This window comes from Martes martes (genome assembly GCF_963455335.1).
Source record: "Martes martes genome assembly, chromosome: 11".
NCBI classification, from domain to species: Eukaryota; Metazoa; Chordata; class Mammalia; order Carnivora; family Mustelidae; genus Martes; species Martes martes.
This window is the reverse complement of record NC_137899.1, coordinates 24344655-24357556: the sequence shown is the minus strand read 5'-3', so window position 1 is coordinate 24357556 and position 12902 is coordinate 24344655. Positions and strand designations below refer to the sequence as shown.

Sequence of the window (12902 nt, the reverse complement as noted above, 5' to 3'; positions counted from 1 at the left end):
CTTTTCCCCAAATTAAGCTTCTAGAGAATAGTGACCTTTTATATGCTTTATGCCTATGGATGCCTATTGTGTCTGGTGCTTTGCCGCATACAAGAGGCACTCAAAGCAGGAGCTGAAGGGATAAATTTGATTTTAGTGATTTTAATGATAACTATAATAAACATCTCCTAGCACAGAGTTTGCACACAATGGGCACTGAATTAATATCTGTGAAATGGATTGAGACTTAAAGTTTCCCATGGCTCTTCAAAAACCTCTTGATATCTCAATGGCTTCCACTAACACTTGGACGCAAATATATTTATTATACATTTTGTAAGAAGTCCAACAGTTCATAGTTTTATACATAACCTGTTTCAGTGAAAAGGTCACACATCAGCAAGCCTAGTCCATCTTTATCTCCTTACCCTCATGACTTGAACCCCCCCACACTGTACTTTTACAGAATTTCACATTCTATATTGATGCACACTTCTATGTCCTTAGTGTTTCCCTCCAACGTTCACATTGCCTCCTTGTGCCTCCCAAATGCTCCTGTGCTACCTTCGCTCTTCACAGGTCAAAGACTTAACTATGATTGGCACAAGAATTATTTTCAGGAAACGAAGAGAAGGAACGTTCTTGGTGAAAAACAAAAAGCCAAAAGGCTTAGGCAAGATAATTGCATGCTTGGATTTTGAACCTTATTAAGACAAGAATGGCTTAATGGCTTCCAAGTCTTGGAAAACTTTGGCACCTGACGCACCAACACTTGACATCTGAGGTCCTACTTACAAATCAGTTGTAATGTACATAACCATGTACAGACAGAAATAGAAATCCTAACTTGAAGAATATCATGACAGCTATAACTTGTGTTATGTTCAACAGCATCTAGTATGATGCTTTGAACAGAGAGACACACAAACTCTGTTGAAAAAAATTATTTTCTCATGCTACATATTTACTGCTTGTCTCTGTGCAAGGTCTTGAGCCAGGTGCTGTACTGGATACAAATAAAATAACACATAATCCTTGCCATTGTATTGGACAGCAAGAGTTATAAATGGTCCCTCAGAGTGTATGTTGGTATATAATCTTTTTGGAAAACTATCTGAAGTTATCTACTAAAGGTGAATGTAAACCTAGACTGAGACAGAGACATACTGTGATCTACGTGGGAATATGGCAGGAATGGAGTACAGATAAATTTGAGACATATTGAGAAGAGGTATTTAACTCTCAAACTGACAAGGAGAACACAGGAGGAGAATTAGGATTGGGAGGAGAATGATGAATTTGGTTCTGAACGGGTTGGTTATAGGAATAGGTGAACATTCACCGAACTACACACTGAGCATTTGTGAGCATCACTGTATCTATGTTATGTAACAAAAAATATTTTTTTGATAATCAAAAATTTTTAAATAAAAATAAAATAGAGCACCATCAAATTTTCAGTAAGATAAGAAGAACCTATGGAGCATCGGGCTGCACAGGTAGGCAACGATGGTAGAGTTGGGGAGCAGACGTCCCGCATTAACCCACGCAGTCCACTGCTGGGAACCACGTAGCTTAGTCCCCAAGCACCACTTGGAACATTCATCCCAAAGTGTGAATTAACACAGTATAGATCCTACTCTGTTAGCTCTTATTGATTAATACAGTAATTGTTCACTTTATTGATTAATACAATCTGTCAGTGCAGAATTCTAAACTTTCCTTGCCAAATATGATAGGAAAAGAAGATATTCAATAAGTATCTGTTCATAACCTAGTAACACATGACAGGTATAGCCTACAAATGCTCAAGCAGTTGAGAGGTTATAGGAAACACTAGCTAAATGTCTCCAAGGACATGGGAATGGAGCCGGACTCTAAAAGGTGAGGAACAGATGTGGGGTTTCAAAGTATGACCTATACAGATATTTGATTTGATTTCTTTTAGTGTGAGTAGCACAGTCTTTCAAGGTGCAGGGTGACTAGGAGTATTTCTGGACAGCCATAACCTTGCATCGTGCTTTGCGAATATGTGCCAGTTTCCTAGGCATCTGAATGGGGGAAAGTCCCTGTGAAGGAGTGCCCCATAAACAGAAGATCATGAGAGGCTAAGTGAATTATTAGACTGCACACGTCGTTTGGGCCCAGATCACACAGTGCCACGAATGCCATACTGAACATATGCCACAGGCAGTGTTAAATGAGACCATGCCCTCCGTGCTTTGGTAGTGCGGGCCATTGTGTGACCAGCACTAATAACAATAAATGGTGTAAGCAGCTTCTGGTTCTTTCCCTGTGATGCCAGGCCTTTGGAAGTGGATTTCTGACTGCTTGCTTTCAGTTGCCATCTGAGCTCTTACGACTCGGCAAATAGAGCTTCTGTTTAGATAACCGAAGGAGGGAAGCTTATATAAAGTAGGTCAAAAATTTTGTTTGGACCCATAAATCTAATAGAAATGTTGAAAGAATTAGCAAATAAAGGTATAGATGCCAATAGGATTAATTTCAATGGTATTTTGTATGGAAATAAAGTTGTTTGATACCAGCAATCATTCGGCAAGGTTTTTTTGGCTTGAGGGACAGCTGTCGTGGAGTGAAATTACTGATTTCATTACTGATGTAATTTTACACTACTCTGAAGGATAGATAAGATGGTTCTTTGACGCTATAACCTAAGGTATCCACCTTCTCAGGGGCTGGTCATACCCAATGATTAATAAATACAATTTCTGCATACATGTATACTGAGAGATTCTTGAGATATTTAATAAATTGTTACATTGAACATCAATATGCAGGAAAAGTCGTCCTAAGTTCTCCTTTGACTTTATAAAACAAGCCTTTCATGCTTCTTTATCTGTGCCTTAAAAACTTTGACTATAATTTTTATTAGCATCACATTTAGTAGAAATGAATTCTAGTTTAGCCTTCTTTTTATTTGCTACAATTGTTAAGGGTAGTGGTATAAAAGTAGAAACTCAGGGCACTTGGGTGGCTCAGTGGGTTAAGCCTCTACCTTCAGCTCAGGTCATGATCTCAGGGTCCTGGGATGGAGCCCCGAATCAGGCTCTTGGCTCAGCAGGGAGCCGGCTTCCCCCCTCTCTCTCTGCCTGCCTCCCTGCCTACTTGTGATCTCTCTCTCTCTGTCAAATAAATAAAAGCTTTTAAAAAAATAAAAAAAAGTAGAAACTCTATTGCAAAAAGTTTGATGTATAATGGATTTTAGCAGAAATAGAGAACCCTGGTTACTTAAAAGTATTAAGACTAGAGATGTGGATTCATGGTTTTAAATATATAAATATAAATAAAGACAAAAATCCTATTTCCTTTTTTTCTTTTTCTTCTCTCTCTCTCTCTCTTTTTTTTTTTTTTTCGCTTCTCTGCTAATAGGAGCCAGTATATTTCGATGTTCTACTGCTCTAGCTACATTTTATTAGGTAAGTGTTGATTTTTCTATCATTGTATGTTAAGATCTTTTATCTTCACTTTATGGATGTAAATGTAGTATAGTCAATAATGAAAGAAATTTGCTCTTTTATTTCATTTACCAACCTATAGAATGTACTTAAATGACTGCATATATGCAACTATTTATTACGCTATAAAAGTGTCAGAACTACTATGTTAGTCCAGATTCTATGATAAGGCTTCAGAAGAGAGGGTGGGGTCTGTTTTATTTTGAAATGCTTCACACTGTGTGTATTGCCTACAGGTTACATGTGGTAAGTCATCTTGATAATAATATTAGTTTCACCTGATTTTTAAGCTGATAGTGACTCAGGTCTTAGTATAGTAATACGTGAAGGGAAACATACCTCTTGCAGACAAATGAAGGCTGGAGTTGTAGATAAATCAACACACCGCTCATCTTGGATATTAATTGTGGGTGCTACAGCATAAATGGGGTCCTCTTGATCCTTTTCCTCTGTCTCCTCTTCCTCTTCTTGTTCTGTGTCTGTGGCACTGTCTTCCATTTTTCACAATTCTAAAATAAAATCATTCTAGATTCAGCTGCTTAGGGATGGTGTCACCTATAATTTCAAATTAGTGGAAAATAATAAAAGCAAGCAAAAATCAACTGGAGTAAGCTACTCTCCAATGAAATTATAGGTCAGTACACTTAGCTGCAGATCAGTTATTATGAAGGCTGCTCGGTTATAAAGATAGTCTCCATTGCTACACTCAAATCAATAACTTTAATTTTAAAAAAGCTATTGCTGCAGTAATTGGAAAATAATGATATAACTAGAATGTAAGCTCCATGAGAGCAGAAACCTAATTGCATTTACTGAGCATTATAGTTAGCACTCAATTATTACTCATTGATTGGGTGAAAAAAAAATAACATTCACCCTTACAATATAACACAAAGTTAATTCAAATTATTTTTGGGAAATTAAAAACCAACACCATGCGGTGGCTGACATTGCCTCAGGCATGCACCTTGTACCTGTGCACCTGCCCAAAAGCTTAATTGCTTGATGCCTGTATTCCTGCTGGGGCCGCAGCGCAAGCCGATGCTTGCAGGTCCTGCCTCGGCCCTCAGCTATGTATCTGCTGCCCGTGTGCATGCTTAATTGTCCCATCGGGCTTTCGGGCTTCACTTACAAAACATCAGCTCAAGAATAAAATTAAGGATATCAAGATGGTGACCCCAGAGCATTAAACCATGCTCAAGCCTTTGGGAGGACGGGTCCTTGCATGATTGCGCAAGTCATGGAGCCGGCCATTGATTTGCTGCGCATTGATTTGCTCATATTCAAGGGGACCTGTCTTGGTCTAAAAGGACCTGTCTTGGCCTGCAAGGTATGTCCTGGCCCATTTTGGTGGCATTGGGATCATTGCTTCTCAGAGAGCTGGTAAGGAGACTCAATTGCATTAAAAAAAAAAAAAAAAAAAGCCAGTCTAATCTTTTGCTCTTTTGATCTCTGACCCATGTGAATCTGCACTTAACAGAAGAGTAAACTTGCACTTTTCTCTTGCCAGAGAACATACATCAAACTGTCATAAATTAAAGGTCCGGATCTTCTGTTAAATATCTCTCATCTCTCACGTCTCCCTTATCAGATTAGCTGCTCCTTGATGATGGCATCCCCACTCTTTTAATAGGGAAAGCATGTTCTGTAATATGAATCTGGAAGGCATGGTAGGCTCTGGCTCCTAAATGTATTCGTCAAGTGGCCATAGGCATGCCATTTATTCATTCAGTTTCCTTTCCTCCTCTCCAAAATGGGGGTCACAGTAATTTTTCTGTTTCATAAAGAATAGACACAAATTAAATGGGATCACCCCCATGGATTTTAGCTTCCATTCTACTATCTCTAATTCTCTACCACAGACATAAATTACACATGTGCTTATTTTCCTCTTCTTGCTGCAAAAATACTTCACAGGTGGTAGCATGTACTTCCCTCAGGAGGCACTAAATGTCTGGTTGTCTGTTTTGCTTTGGTTTCATTTGGTTGTCTTTCTTAATAGCCATTGATATCATTTAGACTCCCACTCCTTTAATACCCACATACTGTTTTCAGTGCCATAAAGCAGTGTTAAAAGAACCTGTTGTTGTTAAGGCATCACAACAATTCAATTCTGGCAGTTAATCACAGTTGTCATTTAAATCTTCAAGGAGCTGTAAAGGTTTGATTACATATCTAGATTTGTTGATGTTTATGAGATACAATATGTTGGTTCAACCATTTCATGGATGAAAACCTGTTAATGACTATCTCAGAAAAATTTTTCCCTCAGAACATTAGACCATAACTGTTAATGTCAGCTTTTGCTTTAAGAAATATTTCGAATATAAACAAAAATAACAGATTGGCATAATGAATCCTCAAGTATCCATCCACCAGCTCCAATAAATAACAATTCATGGGCAATTTGTTTTGTCTGAACCCTTCCACTTACCCCTCCACTCCCCATATAATTTGGAAGAAAACCCACACATGTAGACTTAATAGCATACCCTGAGGAATTCCAGAATACCGTACAGAGATTACCTTCATGCTACTGCACACCTGCATGGCCCTCCTTAGTGTGAATGGACCACAAGCCAGTCAAACAACCCCCAAATTATAAACATATGGAATGTTGCCAGTTTTCTGCTATCACAGTTTTGCAAAGTACAGTCTGCATATTTATTTTAAAATATATTTTAAAGGATCCTGGGAGTTTTAGAATGGAGATGGCATTAACATTCAAGACTTAATTTCAGGCCATCTTCTCAAAGCACTGCACTTAAAATGTAGCAGAGCTTCCCTAGGTAATAAAAAAAAACAGGGCACTGTGCTGAATCTGTACAGATTCCACGGTCTGCTCAAGTTTTTCAGTCTCTAGTATCTTGAAAACATTCCAAATATTTTCAATCAGGTAAAACATAATACACAGGGAAGCAACGAAAAGACACTGTAATTGAGTTCTGATAGAAATCATCAGACAAACTTTGACCTTTAGAAAAGAAAGGAAGAGTGAGTAGGAAAGTAAGAAAATGCAAGAGACAAATGTGAAAGTCTCATGTGAATTTAAACTTAAAACACTAATTAATCTAATTAAATGATAGATTGGAAAGGGCTGAGGAGATAGCAAAGTTTAACAGATTAAACAAATATTCAAGGATTCATTAATGTAGGATTATATCAATATCACCATGCTGCAGGCAATATGACTGACAGCTATAAATTAAAAAATAGAAAAAAACATATTCTCAGTCTACATGATATAAATGAGAATATTTATAAAACATCTAAATTCCTGGTGTAGGAAAGACAACAGACCTATCAAGTATAGTAATTCTAGAAAAGTGTATCTCCATAAAACTAAGTCAATTAAGCAAATATTTACTGAGTTGTTTTATGAGGAGCAATAATTTACAAAGAGGCAAGCAATTTACAATATAAAGAGAAATTAAGGCAGGGAATAATGAGCTCTATATCATACAAGGTAAAGTAAAATAAACCTAAATAAAAAGCAATGTTGTTCTACCAACATTGAGATAAGCCTTTAAAAGCAGGTTGTAGCCTGGAATTTAGATTTTTAATCTATAGGAATTGGAAACCATTACTTTTTTTTTTTTTTTTTTTGCATTAAAGAGTTATCTGAGCTTGTGAAGGTGTTGGTGATAATGAGAGGAATGTTTTGGAAAGGGTGTGAATTGGAAGGCAAGGAGACAATTTAGTGGTTGTAAGTCAGCACCCTCCGCTATGGGCAGGAGATAGATTCACTGGTGAGCAAAACCAGACCAGGTGTCTGGCCCCAGGGGTGCTCACAGACTGGTGAGCGAGATAGAAATTAATCAGAGAAGCACAGAGATAAAATGTAAAAATGAATATAACTGAAACAGGTGCTGCGAAATTGTGGACCATGGAAACAGGGTTACCGCGCAGAGCACATTTCCAGTATGCACAATCCCCACAGCAACTGTTAAGTAGCCCAATTGGAAGGTTAGATGCTGAGGACCTGAGCCAAGGCCGTCCCATGCTATGCTGTAGGAGTCCCAAGAAGAGACACATGGTTTTATGGGCTTTCTAGAAGGGAGAGGACATGTACAGAGCATTCACACAGAAAACCAAAGGGCTAGTAAAGGAGAAAGGGAGGTCAATTAAAAGCTTGAGTCCTATTCCACAAAAACACTGAGCTTCTTTCTTATTCACACTTTGTTTTGGGGTTAAAAGATAAAGCCAAAATAGGAAGCTTCACAAAGAATAATGAAGCAATAAACATCGCAGGGTATGCCTTGTAAGACAAACCACTACTTCCTCTTCTCAAAAGCCAAAGAAGTGATAATCATTTTGTGTTTTGATTTTGAACTTTTTTTTTTTTAAGATTTTATTTATTTTATTTGACAGAGAGAGATCACAAGTAGGCAGAGAGGCAGACAGAGAGAGAGAGGAGGAAGCAGGCTCCCCGCAGAGCAGAGAGCCTGACGCGGGCCTCAATCCCAGGACCCTGGGATCATGACCCGAGCCGAAGGCAGAGGCTTAACCCACTGAGCCACCCAGGTGCCCCGATTTTGAACTCTTAAGGAAATTTTTCTGGACAGTTATAAGGAGCAAATCCAAAAACCAAATAGTCCACGCACCAGAGAATGGGTCAGGATACACAAATGATGGTGACTTTTTGAAGATAAAGGGGTGACACTTGCTTCAAGAAAGATGTAGCAGGAAACCATGCTTTCGATATTACTTGCCACTGAACTAGCACAAGTTTTACTCATTTCGGAATGGCAGGGTATCATTTAAAGTAAAAAATGATATAGCCCCACACCATTCTTTTTCATAAGTTAACTCTTCTACCTGCCCTGGAAACATGACCACATGCCCATTGCTGTGGGTAAGTTATGAGACTCCTTCTACAGGAACTCAGAACTGGACCTGTTGGAGGAAGGGAGATGTCTGGGACAACTATTTTGTTTGTTTCAGTTTCCTATACTTATTTAAAAACATAGAAATGTCAAAATGGGGGCGCTCGGGTGGCTCAGTCAGTGAAGCGTCTGTCTTTGGCTCAGGTCATGATCCCAGGGTCCTAGGATGGAGCCCTGCATCGGGCTCCCTGCTCAGCGGGGAGCCTGCTTCTCCCTCTGTCTCTCCCCCTGCTTGTGCTCTCTCTCTCTCTGACAAATAAATTAAAATCTTAAAAAAAAAAAAAGGAAATGTCAATATGAGGTTTCAAAAATTGTGGTATATTTAAAGTTATATGACAAGTGCCTCTCAGTCCTGTTAGTGTATCTCTGTGATTATATGCATGTTCTCTTTTAGAGATAAGATTAAAAGTCAGCATTGAAGGCCCTTTCTGAAAGGCCTCTGGTCTACACATCACAGGCTCAGAATATCAGGCAGCGGATCCCAGATGCAGCCTACAGTTACCTCAGATCCACTTAATCCAACAACAACATCACCAGATACTACCAGCTCGGCAGTCCTAAATGCAACAATCACTGCACTTGTTCATGGGTAGAGCTTTTTTTTTTTTCATGTACAATTATATGATACCCATTATTATTATACAAAGACATGGTTAGACTTGAAACATTTTTTTAAAGATACAGACTTCAGGTCCTGTTTTTAAGAAGGAGGGTGAAAAAGCTTTGTCATTCGAAACCGACCTAACAAATCAAACCACAACTTCTTCCTGTTCCTAAAAAAAAAGAAAAAAGAAAAAAAACCTCTCTCTCTCAAACAAAACAAAACAAAACAAAAAACCCTGCAAAAAAAATTCCAATCTGGGACAGAGAAGTAAAACCATTGCAGTTCAGTATGTACAGCTAAACTTTGCCTCATAACTGAGGTGTTAAAGTAACAATGTGGTTTAAAACACACCTATATACATACACATATACATACATAAAAGAAAACTCTTGAGAGGAAGCTCCAAGTGCATATCTAGCCTTAAAGTAAACGTTCACAGTATTAGTTAAATCTTACATTATATGCATGTGTAACCAATGAGGAGCCTGTTCACTGCCCACGATCCCAGAGAACCAAAGACTGTCACAGGATATGCTCCCTCCTAGGGAGGGCAGAAAGCTGAGAGAGCTCTAGGGCTTCTCCCAACTCATTTCATTGCCCTTTTTGCTTCCCTTTGCATGCTACCCTCCAACCTCAAACACAGACCGAGAAAAGTTATTCACCTTCTCTTTAAAACTTATTATTTTTTCTGGGGCGCCTGGATGGCTCAGTGGGTTAGGCCCCTGCCTTTGGCTCAGGTCATGATCTTGGGGTCCTGGAATCGAGCCCCTCATCGGGCTCTCTACCTGGTGGGGAGCCTGCTTCCTCCTCTCTCTCTGCCTGCCTCTCTGTCTGCTTGTGATCTCTGTCTGTCAAATAAATAAATAAAAATAAAACTTATTATTTTTTCTTTTTCTCAGAAACCACACAGCCGAAATGAGCTTCATTTTACTCATTTGTGAATGAGTATGACATATAGGGTCGTGATGGGAAGACCATCCATGTGGAAGGCTGTCATAGAAACAGACGTGATTCTTGTCTCTAACATAATGCTCCTGGATGTCCTCATCAGCAGGTGGGCACTCCTGCCTAGTGGTCACGCACCTCTGCACTTAGTAATGACATTTATATAGCCCTTCACAGCTTAAATGAAGCTTTCCTTCATATCATTTCACTCTGTTCTTATAACAACCATGTTCATAACTATTATTATCTCCATTTTACAGAAAAGGAAATTGAAGGCTGGAGAATGTAAGTGATGTGCCCACAATCACAATAAGTGATCAGCAATAAGTGGCAGTATTTATTCAAACTCATGTCCACTGGCTCCAAATCCCTTACACTTTTATACCATATAGGATTCTTGCCGTGGCCTTGGTAAAGCCCTTTGCTCTAGCCTCCAATTATGGAAAGCAGGATCAAGGATACAGCCGGCTAAAGGAATTTGACTTCTGTCACTGCAAAGGTGTAAATCTAAGACCCCCTTTAGCAAGGAGCAGGTCAATACAATGTAAGTCAGTTAAAGACAATTCTGGTAGAACAGCAATTATTAGGCGGTCCATGAAGTGGCAAGATGGAGCTGTGCAAAACAATGGGTTATAGAACTGGTTGCTATAGTTACAAACCAAAGGAACTCTTTCCCTTACGCAGAGTGTGGCAAGAAGCACTGGTCTCAGATCCACCATAATTTACAGTCATTCTGCAAGTCCAGTCAGGCTTTAGAAACTCAAAGGATGGCTGAGAGGCCCTATCAGTTCCCTTAATAGTTACCAAATAATTCGGTAGTGAGCAGAATCCGTTCCAAATCCTGTGGGAGGTTTGGAATGCTCAAGTAGGTCTAAAGCTGACAGTCTTCCAGAAGGTCTGTGAATCAGAGATTCTGTATGTTTGCTTGCAATCTAGAATCTTCACACTGCAGGCCATTCCTTCCTTTTGTTACAAAAACATTCATGTTTTTCAAATTCTTCAGTCACCTTTGCTTAAATTTTTAAAAAACATACCTGAAAGCACATTCATAGCATTACAGTACTAGTCTATATGTCCTAATTAGGTCATTGCTTTGCAAACCTGCTCTTTGATTTACCCCTTTCCTCTTCCCCACACGCTAGTCAATAGGAATTGTGAGTTTAGATGGGTCTGTTTCCTTAGGAAAGAATTTTGTGTAGTATGGGCTATCGTTGCTGCTTCCCAAATGCAACAGCCCTGGCTCCTCCCTTCTTCGTCATAGTGGTGGTTGTCCTCCTCCTCTTCCTCTTGTCATTTCATCTAAGACTAGGATTAGTGGCTTTAACTTAGTCTACAGGATGACAGCATGGGCTCATGGAAGATGAATACTTTGAAGTTCACCAATTCAGGCTTGAATCTTATTCTTCCACTTCCTGTGTGACCTTGGGCAAGATATGCAACCTCTAAGTGGCTATTTCTTCAACTACAAGATGATTTAAGAGTTGTTGGGAAGATTAAATGGAACAAAATCTCAGTCCAGACCCAGCATGTAGTCCTCAATAAATGTTAGCTCCCTCCCACCACTGTCTGGGTTTTTTTGTTTTTGTTTTTTGTTTTGTTTTGTTTTGTTTTTTCGCTTTCATGTGAAAGCCTTAAATAATTTTGACAGGGATCAAATAAACAGATGTCTCCCTGGGACTGGATCAAATGGTTTAGGAATCTATAGGTTGGGGCTCTTCTAGCATGAATTTGTCCTAGAATACATCCTTGGGATGTTGTGTGAGAGTCCTGGTGAGCCTAACCTTCAAATCCCACTCTGAGATGTTTTCATCTAGGGAAAGAAAGACTATGTAGGATATCGGGTATGGTGAAATCTTTGTATTTGCGAAGTATTTGGGTCCTTAAAAGAATATGTCAACTCTTATTCAGGGCAGGGCCAGCTTTAGACAATAAGAGGGCAAAGTTCCCTTGCCCGTGTCTAGAAATTTCATAGCCTCCTCTTTTCATTGCATAAGTACTTCCTGTTCTCACGCTTCCCCTGGCCCTTGGCAGATCTCCCCTTCAGTCTTCCTCCCCTTGGGCAGCATCCCTTACTCAATTTCTTTCCTTCCTCTAAAAGCAAAGGTTCTTACATTCATTATAGCTTTAGAAGAATATTTACCAAGTCAATTTTCCTCCTTTACATTGGTGGAGGAAGTTAAAAGTAAAAATAAACAACAGCGACAACAAAAAACCCTCTCTGAACTGGAGAGCAAGAAGAGTTGGCAATAGGCCCCTGAGGCCTCTTGTCTGCCCAGGACAAGGCTCAGGAAGCAGAATAGTGGAACTCGGACATTCAAGAACATCGGAGAGATCATGTGCCCCCTTCTCTCAGGTGAGAGGCTGAGGATGTGACAAGGCTGCATACCATTACTGATCCTACCCCTGCTCGTGCTAAAGACAGTCCACACAGTGGCAAGGGAGAGGTACTGAAGGCTAGCTGAGAGCGCCATCCCAAGCACCCTTGACATTGTGATGAAAGACACGGCTTTGGAAAGCTTTGCAGCACATGCCACTGAGAACCAGAGGAAGAGGCAGAATTCTCAAAGATGCCGGCCAGGAGAACCAAGTGTGAGACCCAGGTGGATGCATATCTCAAGGAGAGTCAGCATGGTCAGACAGCAGCCACTAGCCGGACAACCATCCTGATGCCACAATGCCACCTAATAACACTGAACTTGGGTCTCCCGTCTAAGAGGAAGAGAGAAAAAGTAGAATCACGTGGGGTTCTTTTAGTCAGCTTTATGGAGATATAATTTGTGTGCAATAAAACTCATAATTTTAAGAGTACAGTATGAGTTTTTACACATATTGACTGTTGGGTAATAGCTGCCACAAACATTCCCATTTTGTAGAGAGCAAAATGGAGTCTCTCATGTCAAGCAGGAGCCTGCGTCAAGCAATGACGCAAGCAGTTAAGGTACTGCAGGTAGGAGATATTGCCAGGACCAATGTCAGCTGACGACACCCCAGAACTGATAACCAGCAGAACCA

At 39.8% G+C, this 12902-nt stretch overlaps 1 protein-coding gene across 1 annotated transcript in view; it reads right to left on the bottom strand.

The window, feature by feature from the left end:
* Positions 1-12902, bottom strand: part of CCDC146 (coiled-coil domain containing 146) — a 119254-nt gene that overhangs the window by 93824 nt on the left and 12528 nt on the right. The window contains exon 2 of the mRNA XM_080818667.1: positions 3795-3964. Within this exon, the coding sequence (XP_080674793.1) occupies positions 3795-3953 (159 nt within the window). The 5' untranslated portion in view covers positions 3954-3964. The remainder of the gene's footprint in view (positions 1-3794; positions 3965-12902) is intronic.